Source organism: Schistocerca piceifrons, chromosome 7 (genome assembly GCF_021461385.2).
Source record: "Schistocerca piceifrons isolate TAMUIC-IGC-003096 chromosome 7, iqSchPice1.1, whole genome shotgun sequence".
Lineage (NCBI taxonomy): Eukaryota > Metazoa > Arthropoda > Insecta > Orthoptera > Acrididae > Schistocerca > Schistocerca piceifrons.
Window position 1 is genome coordinate 242,059,137 of NC_060144.1, and position 26,517 is coordinate 242,085,653.

Sequence of the window (26,517 nt, forward strand, 5' to 3'; positions counted from 1 at the left end):
TATTCCACAGTAAAATCCTAAAGGCGTAAAATTCGGGTAATGAGCCGGCCAAGGTTGTGAACTATGGGCTGGACAGCCATCATTTAGGAACCACAGGTTCGTCCTAGTGTGTAGTTCACTATCCCACACCACATGCTTACACCCGTGGACGCTGATGCTCCACCTGACGAAGCCAAAGCAGATTTAGAACAGGCCAAGAGTGCATGTTTCGATGGTTTACCTGGCCATGATTGATAAATGTGATGTTTCGCTAAACGAGGTACATCATACATCTGCAGCACCATTCTTAGTGCCCATGTATAGAGGTAAACACGATTCTCACAATCATTAGCATGCAGCTTTTGTTGGAGAGAGATGTGATAGGAATGCAATTTATGTCGAAGAAGAATGTGTTGGACGCTTCACCGTAGGATAGCGCGGGAACGGAACAACTGCAACACTAGCATGAGCATTAATTTCCTTTTCTTCTGTCGTCACTTGTTTCCCTCTGTTACGTCGTCTAGGTGTTACATTACCGCTTTAATGTAAATGATTGAAGATGTTGATAAATAATTGGCGAGATGGTTCACGTCTGTTGGGATATTTCGCCGCATACACAGTACGAGAAGGAACTGCATTCTCCTTACAATCATCATACCATGTACATCCCGTCTTTTTCTGCATCGGTAAATCGCATCGTCCACTCACAATCGACTGCTTGGAGCATAAATCACTGAGTAACAACCTGCAGTACACTCACCCAACAAACAAGCACACTGCAAACCAATACAATAACCTCGTACCTAGCAATTAAGCTGATTGATTGGCACAAACAAATGACATAAGGAAACTTTTCAAAATCCTCTATCTCGTAAATGACTTGCACTAGAATCCTGCTATAAACGACAGTGACAATCTAATTTAACCTACATTTAGTTTGCTAATGTCAGTAGGAATTGTTCCATTTGAAACATGTATTTTGATTAGCAATACGAGCCCCTGACTACCAATCCATTCAATGAAAACTGCACGTCAATAGCACTTTTCATTGCCACGGTATTTGCGGTGCAAGTCCTAGACGATTTGCCCTGTATAGCCAAAACTTGTCTAGTCAGTCGATCTAGACAGCGTCAATTAATTATGGCTGCACGTGTATGTCACGTGAGCAACGTCCGCCAGTTTGACGATACTAGTGTTCCGTACGTCTGGTTAGGATTATGGCAGCCAGACTAGTTATGTGACTATACAATGAAATGAACACCCTTAGCTGCTTACAGGCGTTGACATACGTCAACGGGGACAGATGAAAATGTGTGCACCGACCGGCACTCGAACCCGGGATGTCCTACTTACATGGCAGACGCTCTATCCATCTGGGCCACCGAGGACACAGAGGATAGCGGGACTGCAGTGTTTTATTTCTGGCACGCCTCCTGCGAAATCCACATTCTCGATGTATTGTCCCGCACTACATTCGTAGTGCCCCCGCCCATTATACTCATTACTCGCGGCGCGTTGCCGATTCCCGTAAGAGTTCGGACACTGTTTGTGCATTCGCACAGAAGAATATGATGGTCAAGTGGCCGGTGGGCCTTAACTATACAGGGTGTTACAAAAAGGTACGGCCAAGCTATCAGGAATTTAAGCGTTTCCGGACACATGTCCACATAGCATCTTTTCTTTATTTGTGTGTGAGGAATGTTTCCTGAAAGTTTGGCCGTACCTTTCTGTAACACCCTGTATATATATATATATATATATATATATATATATATATATATATATATATATATATATATATATATATATATACTAAGATGGTATCTGTTCTTTCGGACATGTCGCGCTATCCTCTCTGTCCTCGTTGGCTCAGATGGATAGAGCGTCTGCCATCCAAGCAGGAGATACCGGGTTCGAGTCCCGGTCGGGGCACACATTTTCATCTGCCCCCGTTGACGTATGTCAACGCCTGTAGGCAGCTAAAGGTGTTTATGTCATTGTAATTTCATTCTAGCGAGCTGCATGGTCACCGATGGTATCTGTTCTCTCGGACATGTCCGAAATAACAGACGTGACTACTGTAGGCCACTTCATCGGCTTCAGAATATGTGCACATTCCAATACCTCGCAACATAACTCAAGTACCTGTCATCTCACCATAATCGTATCACTTCATCTCTCTTAGTATCCTAGCTGTACCTACAGCGAAAATAAAATATTCATCAGCCTCATTCCACACTGTTGCTAGGTGCTTATTTAACAAACTACTCTGCTCGCTAAGCTAAATTTAGAGTTCCGTTACATTAAAATCGTTAAAAGCACGTCGGTTTGTCATCTTTACAGTATTTCAGTGAGTAACTAATATACACTCCTGGAAATTGAAATAAGAACACCGTGAATTCATTGTCCTAGGAAGAGGAAACTTTATTGACACATTCCTGGGGTCAGATACATCACATGATCACACTGACAGAACCACAGGCACATAGACACAGGCAACAGAGCATGCACAATGTCGGCACTAGTACAGTGTATATCCACCTTTCGCAGCAATGCAGGCTGCTATTCTCCCATGGAGACGATCGTAGAGATGCTGGATGTAGTCCTGTGGAACGGCTTGCCATGCCATTTCCACCTGGCGCCTCAGTTGGACCAGCGTTCGTGCTGGACGTGCAGACCGCGTGAGACGACGCTTCATCCAGTCCCAAACATGCTCAATGGGGGACAGATCAGGAGATCTTGCTGGCCAGAGTAGTTGACTTACACCTTCTAGAGCACGTTGGGTGGCACGGGATACATGCGGACGTGCATTGTCCTGTTGGAACAGCAAGTTCCCTTGCCGGTCTAGGAATGGTAGAACGATGGGTTCGATGACGGTTTGGATGTACCGTGCACTATTCAGTGTCCCCTCGACGATCACCAGTGGTGTACGGCCAGTGTAGGAGATCGCTCGCCACACCATGATGCCGGGTGTTGGCCCTGTGTGCCTCGGTCGTATGCAGTCCTGATTGTGGCGCTCACCTGCACGGCGCCAAACACGCATACAACCATCATTGGCACCAAGGCAGAAGCGACTCTCATCGCTGAAGACGACACGTCTCCATTCGTCCCTCCATTCACGCCTGTCGCGACACCTCTGGAGGCGGGCTGCACGATGTTGGGGCGTGAGCGGAAGACGGCCTAACGGTGTGCGGGACCGTAGCCCAGCTTCATGGAGACGGTTGCGAATGGTCCTCGCCGATACCCCAGGAGCAACAGTGTCCCTAATTTGCTGGGAAGTGGCGGTGCGGTCCCCTACGGCACTGCTTAGGATCCTACGGTCTTGGCGTGCATCCGTGCGTCGCTGCGGTCCGGTCCCAGGTCGACGGGCACGTGCACCTTCCGCCGACCACTGGCGACAACATCGATGCACTGTGGAGACCTCACGCCCCACGTGTTGAGCAATTCGGCGGTACGTCCACCCGGCCTCCCGCATGCCCACTATACGCCCTCGCTCAAAGTCCGTCAACTGCACATGCGGTTCACGTCCACGCTGTCGCGGCATGCTACCAGTGTTAAAGACTGCGATGGAGCTCCGTATGCCACGGCAAACTGGCTGACACTGACGGCGGCGGTGCACAAATGCTGCGCAGCTAGCGCCATTCGACGGCCAACACCGCGGTTCCTGGTGTGTCCGCTGTGCCCTGCGTGTGATCATTGCTTGTACAGCCCTCTCGCAGTGTCCGGAGCAAGTATGGTGGGTCTGACACACCGGTGTCAATGTGTTCTTTTTTCCATTTCCAGGAGTGTATATGGCCACTTCAATCTGCCAGCAGAAGAATTTTCTCCTCTAACAGCAGTTCGACATTTCTTCGGTTTCTCAGTCAAGTAATTTTTTTCTCCTGTCTCCATTACTTACGTTTTACCACTTACCGCTTTTTCCATGCTCCAAATGTTTTCTCATGTCTAATGCTGCTATGCTCTCATTCTGTGTTTCACGAAGAAGTACAAAATGTTTCTATTTCTGCTATATCTAACTGATGTTTTCAACATTTATATCATTTACATTTCTTGCGTTGCACTTCATGTATACTCAGGAGCTTTTACATTGCAAAGGAAGGAAATTAGGGGCTCATCGATGACAAAATCATGAAAAAGGGACAAGAAACTACAATCGGAACTTGATGGCGAAGAATGTCAGCTCCACATTCGTGTGAAATGATTTAGAGAAGTGTTGAGAAATCTAAATCTAGTGGTGAAGACGTGGGTGTCAGCCGGCATCAGACCAAATTCGAGCCATGAGGCTTGCTACTGATCCGCCTTGATCAACCCCCTATGTAATTTGGTTCATAATGAACGTAATGGAAAAATGAATTAAGGCTTGCTACATGTAAATAAGGGTTTTATGCCGCTGGTGATGCAAGAATAGATAAATCATCAGTTTTAATAAATAAAAGAAGTACTTGAAAAATAAATTGACACCCTGATAACCCGTAATCGGAAACTTTCTGAAGCTACAGAACTTCTCCGCCCACCCAAAAAACCCTTAAAACATGAATTACAGGAAGCCCATTTCCAGTTTTCTTCATGTAATATTGTTTTTTTATCTCTGGCTTCCCTTTATCTTTTAGATACGGAATATACATATACGTCCCTTTTACATAAGTTCATACCTTGAATAAATAGGTACTAACCAAAACGACATTACTGACTTTCCTTGGATTTCATTGCGTCATAAAAAAGCACCCTAACTAGTTAATTTGTATCATCTACCTAGAATTCAGTTTGATATAGTTCGAGACATTCTTACTTCTTTCACTGCTAATTACATCAATTACTAAAGAATGCAGATGTTATGGTTTGTCTCAGAAGAACGATCAACTATCCTAAACCACATTTCCTATGTAAGAACAATATTTATTTTTCAGCGTCCTCATCAAAAATATATGAAACACAATAAGCAAACCTTCCTCGTTCCTACGTATTTTAATGCAATTAATAAAAGATTATAGCTTCTCCTGGGCAGTCTTATGTGTCGTTAATCGATTATCGATAAAAAAATTTCCTTCGGATACTTATTCTGCATCAGAAAGGACTGCAGAGTTGACAGTATCTGACGTTCCTCAGTTCTAAGCCATTAGCATGACTGATGACATTGTCGATAGCTGTCATAAGATACCTATAAGTAGTGCGTTGCAACGCAGTGTGGCTAACTATATCGACCTATTTTACTTCGTTTACACAAAACTGCAATCAATGCGTAACACATACAATGATACCAGGATGTGGACTTTTATAAATAGTTACATAAATCTTTTCATAATGGAGAATTTCCGAAAACCAATAACTGAAACATTTACATAGGTGTAACTACGTATCTCATGTTTCCATGTTGATAAAAAAAATTCGCAGTTGCTGGTAATCTACTTCCTAGTGTTGTTTCAGCAAAAAGATTTAATTTCACACATTTCCAAACACAGACAGCTTTTTAGAAAAATGATGTAAAACGTTTCAGTAGTCGTTTGCTTTAACGGGGAGAGAAAAAGAAGTATAGAGTGTGTGTCATGATGGAAGACGACAGAATAAGAGTGGAACCAAGAAATTTACGAGAATATCGAGTATAGAACGTTTGTTGTTAACCAGAAAAATTACGAGTGATGTAGATAACAAGTAGAAGGTGAAATATTCTTCACGTATCCAGATTTGTAAATACATCAATCACGACATTTCTCTGACCGACGAACACCTCAGTCTAGAATGCTCGTCTCAATACATCTACTAATCACATGACACGACTGTCAACTAATTAGAAGCAGGAACCACCAAGAGTGATAAGCCACCTGAAGAGAGCAAAATGTTTTATTTCAAGCTACTATATAAACATTGATAATTATCTTAAATCAAGTCGTCGAATGAATAACAAAGTTGTTGACCTAATTAGATGCACATCATACAATTCATTTACACACTTTGTGAGCAGTGCATGTTATTTGACACATTCGTCTTTGTGAGCATGTCGTCATAGATCAGAATCTCATACGTCATGAATCACATATATTAATATTTTGAAAATCACAAGTGTCTGATATTACTTTGTCCGAAATATCGACTTCATGATTCAAATGGATGATTATTTGATATGTCTAAAATAAATTTTAAGGTCTTGTTTAAGGCCACTATTTTCCCTTCGTCGACCGATCACAATCGCTATTCAGAGCTGAATAATATACATATATAAGCTCCAAAAATCGACACTGTCAATAAGGTCCGAAAAGCTACAGCCACCGATTCTAATACATTCTATAGTAATTTTTTTATAAAGTAATAGTTTGTGAGGTACTACGGCTTGACTGTACTTGAACACTGTCATTCGGATACTCCGTTGTTATTTAACCTTTCTGATTATTTCGCCAGCCGGTGCAGTAATTTGCAAAATGAATTTAATTATAAAGTCGCGTAATATTTCTCACCGTGAAATAGCGTTGTGTCAATAGCGACAAACACAAGCGGAAACTATGCTACAGGATATTAACAAAATAAAGGTAATATTTAACACCAAACTCGCTACAACAACGAGAAGAGGAGCGTAATTTCACCAGTGAGTTGGCTGTCTTATATACTGCATTTGTCGATGATGGGAATAAATTGTTATTACTATAAAAGTCACGTGTGACGAGTAGACAGGAGAGGTATACGCACATATTTTCTTGGATTTATCTATCTTTGTAGCCTGGTCACAAAGAACATCGGTTGTGGTGGAAATAAGAATCAGAAAAAAATTATAACAAAAGGAATTGGACTTCGTTAGAAGTAGAGAAATGATGAAGATTGCTGGTATTAGTGTCGTGGCAAATGACCACATTTAAAAAAATGATAATGGTGGCGACAAAGTAAGAAAAGGGCATGTTCACCCACCACCATTTTTGAACTACCCTATCTCGAAGATCGCCGCAGCTATCGGTATCCATTTCGCATAAATAATAACAACTGTCCAGGAGACTGTGTTATTAGGCTTCCTTAAATAATGATAAACTGTAAGATTTCGTTTTGACTTAAACTAGTGATTATAAAAATAAACTTCCATAAATAAGTACAAGGTTTCAAATATGTCCGCATTTTAAGGTTTAAAATATATGTCTACATTTAAAGACGAACTAGAACAGAACCGAAAACTACTACTGAAGCTAATAATTGAAAAGCATAATTATGTCATTGTCTCTGAGGGTCTATCAGTGCTCTTACTTATCTGTAAAATATTTTACATTTTGATTTATGCAGAAATATTGAAGAAATATCTCCACAGCTCTTATATTTCGATATACCGAAACTGCCCAGTGCCTTTAAGGAAAAAACAAAAATTCCTCATTTTGGCCATTTGTGAAGCTGAGTTTGATTCAGCTATCTATAAGAAGTTCTTTATTTAAATTAGAATTTTTTATATGTCTGTTGTTTAGCCTTACACGTGTTGCTGGTATGTCATAAGGAGTCTTATTCTGAGAGGTGTATAACTATCTCTTGAACTCTCTTCGGTATTGTTACAGGCGCTGGGAGGTTTGACTTAAAACAGACTGAGTTACTGAATTCCACGGGAATAGCACTTTCGGTGACATAGAAAAGTAGGGAGATCGTGTGTGTAGATATTTGTAGTTTTCCCCTACTGATATGTAAGTTCTGTAGGATTAACTTCTAGAGCATTCATTATGTTCTATGTTAATATAGATTCGCGAGATGTCTGTCAATCCATGATGGGGGCAGAACCTGGAAAGCCGGAATGGAAACATTGAAATGACTTATGATTTACAGTTTCTTTTCAAAATCGGCAAGTCATTATTTTACTGGTTTGATTTGTTTCAGACACCAAGGTAACGGACTAATTATACATTAAGGTTATGCAAAATTTGATGAAGATTAAACGTTTTCTGCAAAATAACGAACACCCAGACTGATAGTACTTTGGTAACAACTGCTTGTAGGGTTAGTAACTAGACAGAGGGTCGGATTCATGAGATTCATTTCACTGTATCATCTTTATGATCACCTGCCAACGTTAAATTTTATAACATGTCAGGATTATATTTTTAGGTTATTTATTAATAAATGATATGGCTGAATGCAAGATATGACAGATAACGTAGTTGGCATTGTCGAGAATGTGATATGGTAAAAGGACAATGAGGATATCTTGTAATAACTGCTCTCCAGTATACGACACATATGTGGAGGATCAACTGCTCTGGAAATAGTCCCAGTAAATAACAGAAAATATTCGTAACAAGTGACGCTTAGTGCTCCAAACAAAGCCACGACTGTGCTGCAATGACAACGTTCTCTCTCACTGTTTTATCGACTCATTAATGATTTTAACACACCTTGCTCCTCTCAGAATTTTCCCTGTTCCTTTCGATATAATGTGGTCTCTGGAATTTTTGCTACTTACTGATTAATTTAATGGTGAAAGATATTGATGTGCAGATTTATATCGACACATACATCAACACATACGTTACTTGGTAAGAAGAATCAACATGTTAATACACTTTTAAGTACTGACGAGGTAATGCGAAAGTCGTAAAGTCACTACACTTTGTTCGATGGCCTTATTATTAAAACTAGGCAAGAACTTGAGGCGAAGTCATTATCGATCCAAATAATTCAGTTATTAGTAGGAGAAGTTCTCCCAATCACGGCGTAATTGCTGGTGTACCATTATTTCATAATGTACTGTGGACTCAGTATTGATATATTACATCATCATTATCTGTGTGAAGGTAATTCATGTATCCTATTTCTGTATTTTCCTACATTGTAATGTATTGGCAACTGTGGCACAAATTCATTACGTTCTCTCTCTCTGCTATCACATTAATACATTAAGCCTGAAGCTGAGTGCTCTTCCAAGAATCTGCGAGTATAACACTGGTTAATTGACAACCATCGGAAATGCGCTCAATATGCAAATCCCTTATGCGGTTTAAAATGTAGTTGGAGAGAATTGGTAGTGTTTGGGAACCAATAATATAAACATTGATAAAACAATAATAACAGAGTTAAGTTAAATTATTATGACAGCTGGGCTTGTAAAAAAGAAGAATAATGATTAAAATGCAGACTGAAAAAAAAATGAATAAAATCTATTCTGAACGAGAGGAGCAGATTATTTCAAATAAAAGTGTGTGGGTTCTGAACTCATATTGCGACACGATTTGCCTCAAGCGTAGCCTTACAAACAAAGTGCATACGTAAAATACTTCAGATATCAAGAAACTAGACGCTTTGGAATCGTTGCGTTGGAGAAGATTGGTAAATAACTTGCTAGTTCGAGTAACGTGACGTCGAGAAATGCGCCTCACGAGAAACACTTACTAAAGAAAGGAATAGATCGACGGGATACATTCCGAAGCAGCCGCCGTTAGGTAGTTTGATCACTGGGCAAAGCGAGAAGCGATATCCTGTTAAGATCTCAAGTCTTTAAATAGTATGCACATTCAAATTGACGTAGACTGAAGTAATTATGGATAGATGACGGCGCTATCAGAGGGTAGACTACCGAAGAGAGTTGTATCAAACCAGTCTTCTAACTGAAGGCTACACCAGTCTACAACAGCACATGACTCGAACTTCTGTTACTAAATGATGGAAATTTTTGTGACATATATGTCACATTATAGGATGACTGTATCTTATTTCATACGCTACATCGATATGTACATCTTGTGCAGCAGTAGTTTAAACGACAGCATTTCCTGCCACTATTTTTGGCTTTCCATTTCAGTTATCAGTCTTCCTACTGGTTGATCGGCCGACCAAGAATTCCTCTGCTGCACTAACCTCTTCATTTCAGAGTGCCAATTCCACCATACGTCTACGGTTATTTGTTGGATACCTTCCAATCCCTGACTTCCCCTGAAGCTTTTCCCATCTACATCTCTCTCTATTACCATGACGGCTTTTTTCCAGATGTCTTGAGCAGGTCCAATCGCTCACACCCTTCTGCTAGTCAGTGTTTTCCGTATATTCCTTTCTTCGCCGATTTTTCAGAGAACCTCATTCCTTATCTTACTAGTTCACTTAATTTTCAACATTCTTGTGTTCCCTGCAGCTCAAATCTTTAGATTCCCTTCCGTTCCGGTTCTCCCAATCGATAACTCACTACCATGAAATTATTGGCTCCAAACGTTCATTGTAAGAAATAGCTTCGTCTACTTGCAGCTTATGTTTGATATCAGTAGACTTCTCTGGCACACGAAATCCATCTTTTCCAGTGCTAGTTTGAACTCCTCCTTGCTTCTTCCGTCACGGGCTATTTTGCTTCCCAGGTAGCAGAATTTTAACTTCGTCTTGTTCGTGATCGCTAGTTTTGATGTTAAGTGTCTCACTATTCAAATTTCTTCCACTTCTCAATATTTTTGTTTCTTTTCGGTTTATTCTCTATTAGTATACTGCACATACTAGACGGTTCATTCCATTCAATAGATCTTTTAGTTTTCTTCACTTTCACTAAGGATAGCAATGTAATTAACAAATGTTATCGATGATATCCTTTCACCCTGAAATTTAATGCCACTCTTGGATCTGTTCTACAATCGTATTGACCAACTAGTATCCTTTGTTGTTGTTTCCTATTTTTCCAGTATTCCCTCATTTTCTCACCATGAAGTCTCTTCCTTTCTTCTCTCCATGTTGTTCCCGATTTTTTATTTCTTCTGCTTTGAAAGCGTTCCAAATTTAGTTTTATTTTTATTTTTCAAACGGTTTCTTTCTGCTCTTCCTCATCCATTGATCTTGTTTCTTTCTAGATCTTTCCTTACTTCTGTAATCCATGCTATTGTCGATTTCTTCTTCCAGAAATATAGGATTATTTGTTTTGTTAGTCTATTTACGTCCATCCAGTAGAGGTGTCTGAAAAAGGTTAATCGTCGTTTGGCCATTACTTCGGATTTTTCTCTATATTTTGTAGTTCTCCTTATTACTTCTTATTTTCCAAACATTTGCAGTTTTTATTGCACGCATTATTTTTCTAACACTCTTTCTTTCCAGTACCTCTAGTCTGTGCAACTTATAGTTCATCCTTTGGCATTCAGATCCGTATAAATATTCTGGTCGTACCAACGTGGTGTAGTGTTGTAGTTTTTGCTTTTCTAGATGTACATTTCTTGTTGTAAATATTTTTGGTCAAACCATATGCCCTTTCAATTTTCTTAGTTCTTACATCTGTTGTATAGGCCCTCCACGATATTTAAATATATTTACCCGCTCTATTTTACCTATTTCTGTTTATATGAATTTTGGTGAATTTTTTATATTTGCCATGAATTTTATTTTCTTCAACTGAAATTTTGAGACCAGTTCTGTTTGCTATTTTTTTCAGAAAGCTTATCTGAGTAACTGATTCTGTGAGACCTTATTTTTATTTCCGTTACTGCTTCTACGATGTATACATTGAACGAATGAGAGAAAGACTACATGACTGTCCTACACCATTTTTATCTGAGCACTTCGTTCTTGGTCTTCCAGTCTCATTGTTCCCTCACGGTTCTTCTCCATTTTGTATACTATCCGCTCCTTGCTTACTCCTGTTTTTCTCGGAATTTAAAACATCTTGCACCGTTTCATATTGTAGAACGCTTTTCTAGGTCGGTAAATCCTGTTAGCATCCCTTAATTTATCTTCAGTCTTATTCACATCAAGCTCAACGTCAAAAGTGCCACTCTAAGGCGTTTGGCCTCCCCAGAGTTAAACTGGTTGTCCTTTAACGTATCCTCATTTTTCTTTTCCATTCTCCTGTATACTATTCTTGTCAGCAGCTCGGTTGCATGAGCTGTTCAGCTGATTATGCTATAGTTTACGCACTTATCGGGCCCTGTTGCCGTCGGAATAGTGTGGATGATATTTTCCGAATGTCTTATGGTACGTCACCAGAACGATAGATTCTACACACCAACATGAATAGTCGTTTGGTTGGCGCTTCACCCAGTGACTTTAGAAATCCAGACTTAATGTCATCTACCCCTTCTAGCTTATTTGATATAAAAGCTACTAGAGGTCTATTAATTTTTCCTCTTATACTGATTTCCCTATCTCTTTCACATCGACCGCAATTTATTCATCCACCGTAGAATGAAACAATTCCTCCCTTTCACAGAGGGCTTGAGTGTACTCTTCCCACAAATCCGCTATCTCCTCTGCATGCAACAGCGGAATTCCCTTGGCAATATTAATGTTATCACCCTTAACAGTAATTTCACTACCGTTTTTCTGAGTTATCTATATTTAGAGTCGATCGAGCCTACGAACATTTCTTTTTCGGTTTCCACACATCTTCCATGCAGCCATTTAGCCTTGGCTGCTCTAGGTATCCTATTTATTTCATTCCTTTAGAACTTATATCGTTCTAAATCATGACTAACTGACAACCTCAGCTGCCGACAGGTGTTGTTGTTATACCTCGATGTGGACAGCTGAAAATGTGTGCCCCGACCGGGACTGGAACCCGGGATCTCCTGCTTACATGGCAGACGCTCTATCCATCTGAGCCACCGAGGAGACAGACGAATAGCGCGACTGCAGGGACTTATCCCTTGGACGCCTCCCGTGAGACTCACATTCCCAACTGTCCACAATTCTACATATGTATTGTACCTTATAGACATTTGCCCACCCACTCATTACTCGCGCACGCTTTGGCGATTCCCGTAAGAATTTGGGCAACCTGTGTGCATTCACACAGACGAAGGTCAATGGCTGGGTAGCCTTTAACTATATATACGAAGACAGTAACTTCTGGTTACATGTCAGACGCTCTATCCATCTGAGCCACCGAGGACACAGATGAATAGCGCGACTGCAGGGACTTATCCCTTGCACGCCTCCCGTGAGACTCACATTCCCAACTGTCCACAATTCTACAAACGTATTGTACCATATAGACAACAACAAGTTACTGTCTTCGTATATATAGTTAAAGGCTACCCAGCCATTGACCTTCGTCTGTATGAATGCGCACAGTTTGGCCAAACTCTTACGGGAATCGCCAAAGCGTGCGCGAGTAATGAGTGAGTGGGCAAATGTCTATAAGTTACAATACATATGTAGAACTGTGGACAGTTGGGATTGTGAGTCTCACGGGAGGTGTGCAAGGGATAAGTGCCTGCAGTCGCGCTACTCATCTGTGTCCTGCTCAGATGGATAGAGCGTCTGCCATGTAAGCGGGAGTTCCCGGGTTCGAGTCCCGGTCGGGGCACATATTTTCAGCTGTCCACATATAGGTATAACAACAACACCTGCCGGCAGCTGAGGTTGTCAGTTAGTCATCATTTATTCCAGGGAAAAGCTGCACAGTCATCAACAGTATCTGTTCTTTCGAGAACAAGTTACTGTCTTCGTATATATTATATGGTTCTATTCCTGTCTTTCTCTTTAGCGACTTCCGTCGATCGGTTGAAATGTTTTCTCAAATAACCCAACCTACATACGTTTGTCTGTCTAACCATCTGTGACCGTTTTTTAGAGTTGTCCGCTCCTCTTCAACTAAACTGCCCACTAAGGTATTCCTTATAGCAGTATCCAGATTCTTAGTTAACTTCAAATGCGTCCCATCGTTTCTCAGTACATTAGTGACCCACTTCCTTCCACGCTGATACTTCTGTACCATTTTCTGAAACGTCAATCTACTCTTCACCTGCACTAAATTGTGATCTGAATCCAAATCTGCACCTAGGTTCGCCCTACAATTTCGGAACTTCTGACAGTAACGAAATTTTCCCTAGTCATCGGGTCATTTCCAAGAATACCTTATCCAACTGTGATTCTTGATCATTTCTCCTGTAGTGATTCCTAAAAAGAGTATTCACTATTAAGATTTTAAATTTGTACCAGAAATCATATAGCCATTCTCCTTTCTCATGCCTGCTGCCAAACCTGTATTCGCCCATACTCCTTTCTTCCGTTTCTTCCTCTACAACCGCGTTCCAGTGCCCCACGATTTTTAGATTCATATCTCCCTTTACATACTGTATTACCCGTTGAGTATTCTCTATCCCCGTCTCTTCACGTCTTACTTGCGACTGTTTCATGTACACCTGAACGACCGTGGTCGGCGTTTGTTCGCTGTCGAATCCGATGGGAATAACCTTATCACAGAACTCTTCACAGCGACTCACTCCCTGCCCTATTTCCTGTTCGTATCGAACCCTATTCTCATTATGTCATTTTCTGCTACTATTGATATTACCCATTATTCATATGACCAGAAACACCTATCTCATCCCTTATCTTCTTTCCATTTCACTTCACTGGCCTTAGCATTCGTCTTATTAGTTTATGTAGCCTTCCTACTAGGTTCAAACTTGTCATTATCCAAGCTCCGTCTCGTAGAATCTTACTCCGTCTTTGGTTATTCCATCTTCTTCTCTTGGTCAGCTCCACCGTGACAGTCTCCTAATGGATATCCGAAAGGGGGCAAATCCAGATTCTTTTGCCATTGGAGAAATGACCTTGATGCTTTTTTCAGATAGAGGCCACATGTCCTGTAGATATACGTTTTGTGTCGGTAATGCAGAGGTTTCCATTGCCTTCTGCATCCCCATGTCGTTCATCACTGCTGACGCTATCGCATTTTAGGGGCTGATTCCTACCCCGAGAGCAAGATAGTTAATAAAGTACTGTCAGCTCCTCTGTTCTCTTTGCCATGGACGTTCTCAGTCCGAGGTTGAGCTATTATGAGCGAAGTCTTTGGTCACCAAATAATTACTAATATGTAAATTAACAGTCCTCAATATCTTTTCGTTGTACTATGCGGAGTGTTTCTGGAAGAACAGTAAATATTATAGCACGTGGCAGAAATTACTAAGTCTAAAAAAGGCATTCTATATAGTACGTGTCAAATTTTTAATCCTTCAGGAGATACACCCGTTAGGAAGTAACCGAAACTCTTGACATAATGTGTTAAGCAAAGGCAAGTGATTCATTTCAGTGTCGATTTTCGTTAGACCCTCCTAAAATGTAAATACACTCTGATTCTCCTGACAAAACCATGCGTAACATTTCTGAAGTCATCTTGACGATAACTGCAATCGCAGAAATGTTAATAAGTCGACCCAGTCGTTCTGTAGTATCACTGAAGGCAAAAACTCAGTTGGGAGGTTGGAGACGTTAGTGGCCAAGAAGCATGACTATCTTCTGGGGAGTATCAGCTTCAGACGATGTGTCATTTGACTACTAGAACGAGCAGGGGCCGAGTTTTGTTGACATATTGTGGTTATCCCTATAGCGAAAGGAACCTGTTCAAATACTGTTGGAAGGTGGGTTACAAAACCTGAACTCAAATAGCGTATTAGAGTGCTCAGTACGTGTAAATATGTGCGGCATGCTTTAATGAAATGAAAAGAAATATTGTATGCCTTGGGCCTCCCGACGAATAGTCCAGCCGCTTGGTGTAGCTTTTTTTTTAGTTGACGCCAATTTGGTGGCTTGCATGTCACTTACGATGATATTATGATAAAGTCAACTCAACACCCAGTCCTCAAACAGAGAAAATCTCTGACCTAGCCGGCAATCGACCCCAGGCACTTTACATGGCATGTTGCAGTGCTGACCACTCTGCTTTAATGATATAGTAGGAACGGTCATCAAATAACAAGCATAATCACTGTTGAACAATTCAGCTATGTAAACTCATGCACAGCCACACAATCAGATCCACAAAACGTAATTATCATACTTCCTCTTCCCATCATTTCTCCACGTATCCACAGCGCAATTTCGGATGAGGCAGTGTTAGTAGTAGTGGTTGGTCAGATGGCCCCCATGACATCACCATTTCCATAAGGACAGATTTTCGGTTCATATGCCTGTTTCTGGTGTTATCTCATGTCCAAGTGTGAGAAAGTTCTACAGAAGTTTGCCTAGCTAGTATCTGAGAAGTCTCGTGGGTACCAGACAAGTATTTACCTAACCGAATATCGGAAACCGCCTAAAAACCACTTCCAGGCTATCAGGTACAAATGACCCTTCTTATTAAGCCAACGAGCGGCTTCTATCTGGGAACAGCACCCCTTCCTGGGTCCCGTAAACTAATTCCTTAACCTTCTTGGTCGTCTGTATAGATCAGCATTAAAGAATTAATCCCTAGAAATAAAAAATTATCCCTTAGTTTAGAGGGTCTCGGGGAGACACAAAAAGGGCTTCAGGGTCAAAGGGTGCAGGTGCAGCACGGAGCCGGCCGCCTTGGCCGAGCGGTTCTAGGCGCTACAGCCTGGAACCGCGCGACTGCTATGGCCGCAGGTTCGAATCCTGCCTCGGGCATGGATGTATGTGATGTCCTTAGGTCGCAGGTTCGAATCCTGCCTCGGGCATGGATGTGTGTGATGTCCATAGGTTAGTTAGGTTTAAGTAGTTCTAAGTTGTAGGGGACTGATGACCTCAGTAGTTAAGTCCCATAGTGCTCAGAGCCATTGGAACCATTTTTTTGCAGCACAGAACCATCGATATAACAGTTTGAAATTGTCGTACGTGTGTCGGGAAAGTACTAGAAGCGCAAGCGCTAATAGAAAGCACTGATGCTCAAGTTGTTCCAGGCACTGATATCTGACTAAAGCCGAAGATAAGTTCAGCCGAAATTTTTGCGCAGGACCTAATGGTGTTGAAAAGGATGTGTCAAACACAGTAGGCGGTGCTGTGTTCGTCACTGATAGAAACAGTTTATCTTGTAGCGAAACTGAAATGGCTCTGAGCACTATGGGACTTAACTACTGAGGTCATCAGTCCCCTAGAACTTAGAACTACTTAAACCTAACCTAAGGACATCACACACATCCATGCCCGAGGCAGGATTCGAACCTGCGACCGTAGCGGTCACGCGATTCCAAACTGACGCGCTTAGAACCGCACGGCCACACCGGCCGGCGAAACTGAAATAGGGATAGCGTAGCTGGAGGTCATTGTTGGCTAGCGGAGCGAAATAATGACTGGATTCTTTTATCGACTTCCCAACTCAAATGATGCAATTGCTGAAAGTTTCAGAGAAAATTTTAGTCTAGTTTCAAACACGTACCCAACTCAACAGTTATAGTTGATTGTTACTTATATTTAACGCGATATGTTGGCGAAAATACACGTTAAAATCCAGAGGAAGGTAAAAAATATCGTCCAAAATTGTGCTAAACACTTTCTCAGAAAATTCGAGCAGTAAACGAGTGTGGAAACACGCTTGACCTCTTAGCAACAAATAATCCTGGGCAAATAACGAGTGTCAAAACGGATACACGGATTAGAGAACACAGGGTTGTCGTAGCGAGACTGAATATTGTATAAGGAGCGTTCAAAAGGAAACGAGCCGGAGTCTGGAATGCACAGATCGGTGACAGGAGGGTAATATCGTAGTGTGTTTAACGAGGTGTGGTTCTGACCAGAGCGTGGAAGTTTACAGCACGTCGCTATAGGGCACACGTGCACGTCACGTGACTATACAGAGCTAGCAGCAGCATGCATCAATCGTCCAACGCTGCCAGTCTCATTGCAAACAGGGACATGGGGGCGTCAACAGAAGAGCAGTGTCCTGCAGCACGAGACAACATTGAATGCTCAGCGTTACTTGCAAACCTTGACCACCCTTTGCCAGGCGATCAAATCAAAACGACCAGGCAATCTCACCCATGATGTCATTCTGCTCCACGACAATGCAAAGCCTCATACGGCCGATACAGTGGCGGCACTCACGCAAAAATTAAAATGGGAGGTTCTCGGCCACCCTCCACACAGTCCGAACCTCTCTCCCTGTGATTATGCAATTTTTGGTCCCCTTAAAAAGGCTTTGAGGGCAAACGATTCACCTTGGAAGACGTGTGTGCGGAACAGGTTAGCATTGCAGCCCCGATAATTTTATGAGACAGGCCTTCACCGCCTTGTGTCACAGGAGGACAAGTGACTCAAGAGGCAGGGTCAGTACCTCTAACATACAGGTACTGGTTTCTGTAAATATGCCTCCGGCTCGTTTCTTTTGAACGCCCCTTCTAACTCCAAAATATTCGAAAAATAAACCTATTCAAAAAAGCAGTTAAAAATTCACTTGACTCCTTCCCTAGATGCTATCTCCGCTCCTTCCAAGTTAACAGTGTACGGATAAGTGTAGACCAGATAAGGCTTAAAATCAAAACATAGTATCGACCGTAAATAATAGATTTATACTAAATAAAGTAACAAACGACGGAGCTGCTCCACTAAAGTACACAAAACGAATCAGAATACTGTTGCAGAAACAACGAAAAAAGCTTTCGAAATTCAACCGAATGCAAAATCTTTAAGACTGGCGAACTTTTACAAAATCTAGGCATTTAGAGCGGATTTTAATGTGAAAAACTTACAGTTGTTTCCAGAACAAAACCTGGCAGAAAATCGAAAGGGATTCTGATCGTATGTAAAGTATGCTAGCGGCAAACAAACTCAATGCCTTCTCTGCGTGATAGCAACTGAAATACTATCGATGACACTGCTGCTAAAACAAATAAACACAGCCTTCCGAAATTCCTTCACGAAAGAAGAAGACATAAATATTGCAGACTTTGAATGAAGAAAAAACGCCAACATAAATGATTTACAAGTAGACATCCTCGGAGTAACGAAGCAACTTGAATCACTTAACAAGACCAAGTCTTCCGCTGGAGACTCTATACCAATTACGTTCCTTTCAGAATGGGCTGCTGCAATAGCTCTATACGTAACATTTATACAACTGGTCACTCGACGACAGATCCATACCCAAACACTTGAAAGTTGCAATGATCACACCAATATTCAAGAATGGCAGTGGGAATAATCAATTTAATTACAGGCCCATACCATTTACGTCGATATGCAGCATGGTTTTGGAACATATATTCTGAATTATCTGGAAGAGAAAGATCTATTTACAGACGGTCAATGAGTATTTACGAAACATCGTTTGTTAAACACAATTATCTGTTTACCTACAAGAAATGTTGCGTGCTATTGACAAAGGGATTTGATATTGACCGTGCGGTTCTAGGCGCTACAGTCTGGAACCGAGCGACCGCCACGGTCGCAGGTTCGAATCCTGCCTTGGGCATGGATGAGCGTGATGTCCTTAATGCTCAGAGCCATTTGAACAATTTTTTTTTAAATTGATTCCGTATTTCTAGATTTTCAGAAAGCTTTTGACACTGTAACTCTCAAGCGGCTTGTAGTCAAATGGCGTGCTTATGGAATTTCGTCTCAGTTGTGTGACTGGATTTGTGATTTCCTCTCAGGCAGGTCACAGTTAGTAGTAATTGACGGAAAATCATGGAGTGAAAAAGAAGTGATTTCTGGCGTTTCCCAAGACAGTGTTATAAGACTTCTGCTGTTCATTATTTACATAAAAGGTTTAGCAGACACTTTGAACAGCCGATGTAGGTGGTTTGCGGATGATACTGTCGTTTATCGTCAAGCAAAGTCATTAGAAGATAAAAAAATTGGAAAACCATTTATAAAAGATATCTGTATGGTGCGAAATTTGCCAGTTGACCCTAGCAATGAAAAATGTGAGGTCATTCATGTGAGTGCTAAAAGGAATCCACAATTACACATTAAATAGGTCAAATCTAAAGGTTCTAAGTTCTACTACATACCTAGAAATTATCTTACATTGGAAAGAACGCATAGAAAATGTTGTGGGGAAGGCAGAACACTTAGAAGATGCTAAATGTCTACAAAAGAGACTGCCTACACTACGCTTGGCCGTCCTCTTTTGGAGTACGGCTGCGAGGTTTGGGATCCATAAAGGATAGGATTAACGAAGTACATCGAGAAAGTCCAAAGAAGGTCAGCAAGTTTTGTACTATCGACGAATAGGAGAGAATGTCAAGGACATGATACAAGATTTGGTGTGGACATCATTAAGACAAAGGCGTTTTCATTTAGACTGAATCTTCTCACGAAATTTCAGTCACCAACTTTCTCCTGCGGATGAGAAAATATTTTGTTGACGCCGACCTGCATAGGGAGAAACGATCATCATGATAAAATAAGGGAACTCAGAGCTCGTGCAGAAATATATTGGTGTTTGTTTCTGCCACACGCTACTCAAAATTGGAGTAATAGAGAATTATTGTGAAGGTGGCTCGTTAAACCCTCTGCCTGGCATTTAGAGTGATTTGCAGAGCATCGATGATTATTCAGGTGTAGATGTAACCAGCTGTAGCCCTGTAACCAAGAAAACTTGGACACACATTATACTGCATATTTTTTGAGCATAAGTCTACAATACAGATTCCTAAAATATTTTCAATTTGTCTTCAAATACCCTGTAAGTTTATCGTATCTTAATGTTCGACTTGTTTACATTGTAGTGAGGAGACGAGACGAGAGTTGCGACATAAATACTCTGAACCTGGCAGTACAGCAAGAAGAGGCTCAGTGTAGTTCCATACAAATGGTTCAAATGGCTCTGAGCACTATGGGCCTTAACTTCTGAGGTCATCAGTCCCCTAGAACTTAGAACTAATTAAGCCTATCTAACCTAAGGACATCACACACATCCATGCCCGAGGCAGGATTCGAACCTGCTACCGGAGGGGTCACGAGGTTCCTGACTGTAGCGCCTAGAACCGCTCGGCCACTCCGGCCAGCGTACTTCCGTACAATTGAACTGTATCTTTGTCCTGAAATTGAGTGACAAGTCTCATCTATGCTGTAAGCGCAAATCATAAGTGTAAATACGTATTAATGATTTGTAGCAACAACATGGACGATAACCCTGACACCAATCCGCTCATGGGCTTGTGAAGATAGCCACTATCAGAAACACATAAACAACTTAATTAAAGTAATTCTTCAGGCGATGTAATAGCATCTTGGGTTGCCGAGTGTTCAGGCTTCCACGATATTTCGGTAACGTAGCTTGTTACCTTCATCAGGTGCGACCTGAGACTACTCCTCGAGTGGATCTGGTCCAGTATTCATGCCTCTGGCCTTCCCCTTCATAATTAAATCTTTGTGGTCAAAGCAAACGCAATTTATCTATGATGTTGCAGCAGAGGCAGTAGTATTTACCCCGTTCATGGATTCACAACTTATTTCTCAATTTGTGGCCCAGGAGTAACTTTTTCCAATCTCCACTCACTTCCATAACTCAACTGCCTTTGTTTCTCTTCCCCATTAGTCTGCAAGGGAAACGGAAACGAGAATAAAGTATTATGACGAACTTGCTGCGACGTGCAGGCCCGGGTCCGCTGCACTGCACTTCGTGCCCGTCGCGCGCCGAGCTGGACGTGGCTGCGGGACTGTGCGTGTCGTGCCTGGACGCGCAGTACTACGAGCCGCTGACGCAGCGCTGCCTGCGCTGCCACGCGACGTGCCGGACGTGCTCGGGTCCCGGCGCCGGCGGCTGCACGTCGTGCGCGTCGCCGCTGCGCCTGCAGCCCGCTACCGGCCGCTGCGTGCCCTGCTGCGCCAGAGAGCCGCGCGCTGACTGCTGCCCATGCGACAACCGAACAGGTGGGCCACCAGCGACACTGAACGTCTGCCCGATGTGAGGGGCAGTCGTTCAGTTGTAATTATTCGCACGCAAAATATAGTTACATAATTAATTTTCTGTTTGTGTGACAGTATACGTCTGCTGTCATGATACACAATGAAATCCCTGCACTGCATACTGTAGCATGATGCTGGAGGAGCCTAGAGGAGAATGACACAGGCTGCAGCCCATTGACAAAGTAGGGTATCATGAGGTAGCTTTTTTTTGCATTTAATGTGGAATACACCCGCAACGATCCACTCTGAGTTGGTGGAAGTATACAATACCAATGCCCCATCATATAACGCAGTGCTTAGGCGTCAAGGGCATCCACTGCGGTCAGACAAGTCTGAAGTCTACTAACCTTCAGTGGATAAGCAAGGGATGTTGAATCCCTAGTGCTCGAAGATTGTTGTATGACAATAAATTTAATTGCGATAAAAATGAAAAATCGGTAAAATACGAGATATCAACAACTTACATGACATTCTGAACATTAACGCGCATCCTTAAGAAGGAAGCATAAGGAATTTATATGAATACAGACTCACACAGGAATTGCAAATGGTTGAAATTAAATACAATATTTCCGGAGATCAGGAAAGATCAAAAACAGCAATGTTGAAATTAGTTAACGAAGTACAATCGAAAATTAATGTAGCAATCGCTACAAGGAGTCTGAAAATATGGAACGCAGAAGGTGCTAACAATATTATAGGTAAACAAAAAATTCATAACCCCTGTTTACAAACGTGGAAAAATGAAGCCTTGAATATAAAGATACATGTAAACAAAATAGAAATAAAACAAAAAATGTGATAAAAAGATACCAAGGTGAATCCTGCGAAAGATTCGTTGCTAATGCTGAACATGACATTCACAGAAGACGGAATAGAGAGGTTAATCTTATGAAGCATTTGAATAAAACGGAAAAACATACCGCATACATTAATGTAATAAAAGAAAATCAACGGATACACATTTACAGAAATTTATGGTATGATGGTGCTACTAATGATGCACTTGCAGAATAGGGGTAGCGTCTTTGATTAATAATCAAAATGTCCTGGGTTCGAAAAACGCCACTGCTTAAATTTCGATTAATAAACAGCATTGGCAGCTGAAGACTTTTGGCGTAAGAAATCACCCTCATTCTGCCAACGGCGGCGTCAATGTAGAGAGAGGAGTGGACAGAAGTCCAGCACACTCTCTTGTCATTGATGTGGGTAACTGCCGTTGACGGAGGAAGAATCTGCAATGAGCAATAGTTTGACGTTGTAGAAGTCAATGTGAACTACGGCCTTAAAGAAACATAACGTGTAGTCACAGGATATGTGGCCTGTAATTGAAACAGTGTTATGATAATCTCTACATGGGCAAAATACTCTGGAATAGTACCCCAATCGAATCTCGGGGGGGGGGGGGGGGGGCAGCAAACGGTGGTGGGAGGAGGGTCTACCATGAAGATTAAATAACCAACGAAAGGATAACATTCAAACATTCTACGAGTCGGGGAAATGTCAGAAGCTCGAACGTTGTAGGGAAGCTAGAAAATCCGAAAGGCTTGATCTAGATGTAAGAAGACTCAGTGAAGTGAAGTGGAAAGAAGAGAAGGATTTTTGGTCAGATGAGTGTAGGGTAACATCAATCGCAGAAGAAAAAGGAATAACGGCAGTAGGATACGTCATGAACAGGAAGGTAGGGCAGACAGTGTGTTACTGTGAGAACTTCAGAATCGGCAACAAACCACCACCGACAACGATAATTCAGGTACACATGCCGACATCACAAGCTGCAGAAGAAGATATAGAGAACATATATGAGGATATTCCGTGGGTAATGTAGCACATAAAGATTACAGGAGAATATGGGGTAGGGACAAGGAATTAGAGATGAGACATGGTAATCGGGTTCTGTAACAAATTCCAGATAGTAATAGCGATTCTCTGTTCAAGAATGACAAGAGAAAGAAGTATACTTGGAAAAGGCTGGCTGATACAGGAAAACTTCCGTTAGATTACGTGATGGTCAGACAGAGATTCAGAAAAGAGATGCTGGATTGTATGCCGTACCAGGAGGAGACATAGACTCCGATCGCAATGTGGTAGTGGTGAAGAATATTCTGAAGTTTAAGAGATTAGTTAAGAAGAATTAATATGCAAGGAAGTGCGATACGGAAGTACTAAGGGATGATGAGATATGCTTGAAGTTCTCTAAGGCTACGGATACAGCAATAACATATAGCGCAGTGGGCTGTACAGTTAAAGCGGAATGAATATCTTTACAAAGGGCAATCACGGAAGATGGAAAGATAAAACATAGATGCAAAGAATGTAACTGCGAAGAAACCATGGATAACACAAGAAATACTTCAGTTGACCGATGGAAGAACAAAGTACAAATAGTTCATGGAAATTCAGGAACATTGCAATACAGGCCGCTGAGGAATAAAATAAACAGAAAGTGCAGGAAAGGTAATGCGAAATGGCTGCATGAAGAATGTGAAGACATCGAAAAAGATATATTAGTCGGAAGGAGTGTCCCAGGATATAGGAAATTTAAACAGCCCTCAGCGAAATTAAAAGCAAGAGTGGTAACATGAAGGATGTGATGGGAATTACTCTGTAAAATGGAGAGGAGAGAGCATATAGGTGGAAAGAGTAGATTGAAGGACTCTATCAGGGGCAAGATTTGTCTGATGTGATAGATGAAAAAACAGGAGCTGATTTAGAAGCGATAGGCGTTCAGTATTAGAATCACAATTTAACAGAGCTTTGCAGGACTTGAGATCAAATAACGCAGAAGGATATACAACATTCCATGAAAATTTCTACAATCATTGGGAAAGTCGCAACGAAACAATTACTCACCTTGGTTTGTAGAATGTATTAATGTGGCGACATACCATCTGACTTCGGAGAGCTAACATCCATTCAATTCCGAAGACTGAAAGAGCTGACTAGTATGATAATTATCGCACAACCAGCTTAACAGCTCATGCATCCAAGTTGCTGACAAGGTAAAGGTACGAGAGAGGCAATTCTGACGTTTCGGTGGATAATGGAAGAAAGAATAAAGAAAAATCGAGAGACGTCCATAGGATTTTTCAGCCAGGAGAAAGCATTCGACAATGGAAAGTGGTGCAATACTTTCGAAATAAAGAGAAAAATAGCGGTAGCTCTATGGAAAGACAGGTAATATACAAAATGACACAAGAGTCAAGAGGAAATAGTAAGAGTGGACGATAAAGAACGTATTGCAGGGATTAGAAATGGTGTAAGATATGGATGTAGTGTTTCTCCCCTATTTTTCAGTATGTACATCACAAAAGCAATGAATGAAATAGAGGAAGGTTTCAACAGTGGCTTTAAAATTCAAAGTGAAAGGAGTCGAACCTGAACCATCTATATGGCAGGCAAGCATCCTACCACAGTCACACAGGACTCATCAAAATAATTTCCTAGTGTTAGGCGGTTAAAGAGTCTTGGAAATCTTCGAAGAACTTTTTAGAGATGCGTGGAAGTGCTCTTGCAGATTTATCTCTGAGATCTGCCACTCTCATAAAAGAAATATAACAAACTTCTAACATTCGACTATCCTGTAGTCCCCTTGTTAACCATAAAAGACTTGGCACGAGTCAGATTCTTCCACATTATTTTCAAACAAACGTCTCTCATGTGAAAACCGTCATGTAAAATCAACTGAACAATTTCTTTGTCGATTTTTACAATATCAGCAACTGTAGGAATACTCACCCAGTGGTGTTTTGGGAGGAAATCTCCACCATTCCCAGTGTTTCCGTTTATTGTTAATGCTGAGTATTGCCCTAAATATAACTTACGTTGTTCCTCTTTGAGCCCTCAGATCACTCAGAAAGTCGAATGCGTGAAAGACATTCCTCGTTTCAATGAAGAATGGCCCCCTGCAGGGGATTTTTTCTGTTTCCACTAAAAGTTTCACGCTGATCTGTAGTTCCTTCAAAACAGTACTCATTTTTTTTCGACAGGCTGCAGATACACGGTCTGACATAAACAGCTGGGTCACCAGGTGAATGGGCAGCGTAGCGTTCGAAACTGACGTCTGCACTGTTCGTCAGTTAAGAAATATATAAGATTACTTTTTAGCCAAACCTCATATGAACCGCAGTACATATTTTTTTCTCTATAATCCAAACCACTCACTCAGTCAAACGTCCTCCGTTGAAGGTTTGTGTGAATACAATGTACACCCATGAATAGAAGGCAGAAACGCTACTTCAGTGTGGAACCGCGCGACCACTACGGTCGCAGGTTCGAATCCTGCCTCGGGCATGGATGTGTGTGATGTCCCTAGGTTGGTTAGGTTTAAGTAGTTCTAAGTTCTAGGGGACTGATGACCTCAGAAGTTAAGTCCCATAGTGCTCAGAGCCATTTGAACCATTTGAACCAAAAACGCTACTCATATAAGGAAGACGTAAGTCTGCATTCTCCTTGTTCAGTTCCAGGAACAGGACGAGTTAACTTAATCACGGATATCTGGGTGCTGATATAGGAGAGTGAATGTCAGTTTACACTGGGTTTTGTGCACGAAGTGATCTTTCGATTACGTCCCCTAAAAGTTCGACGGGATTCATATAGAGCTATCTGGGTAATCAAATCACTCGCTCAAATTGTCTAGAATGTTCTTCAAACGAATCGCGAGTAGCTGTGGCTTGGTGACATGGGCAATGGACGTCCATAAAAGTACCATCACTGAATGATCGAAAATGGTCTCCAAGTATCCGAACATGCCCATTTTCTGTTAGTGATCGCTTCAATTGGATCAGAGGACCCAGTCCATATCTTGTAAACGAAACGTACACCCTTATGGAGTACAGCGCCTTTGTATGGCAGCTGGAGAACTACGGTAGTTATCCCACGCACCCTGACTGCAAATTTGTGCATGCCTGGTGATTCGACTTGTTGCGCTGACATTCAGCAACTGCATTCCAGTGAGCGCCGGTTATTAATATAACAGCATTTCACGTTTGGCTTTTCTCGATACTACTTTAATCTGCGATCTTGCACTTAAAT

General features: G+C 41.6%; 1 protein-coding gene across 1 annotated transcript in view; it reads left to right on the forward strand.

The window, feature by feature from the left end:
• The window catches only part of LOC124805594 (furin-like protease 2), a 718,105-nt gene that overhangs the window by 671,040 nt on the left and 20,548 nt on the right, over positions 1-26,517 (forward strand). Inside the window, exon 20 of the mRNA XM_047266161.1 lies at positions 21,172-21,447. Within this exon, the coding sequence (XP_047122117.1) occupies positions 21,172-21,447 (276 nt within the window). The remainder of the gene's footprint in view (positions 1-21,171; positions 21,448-26,517) is intronic.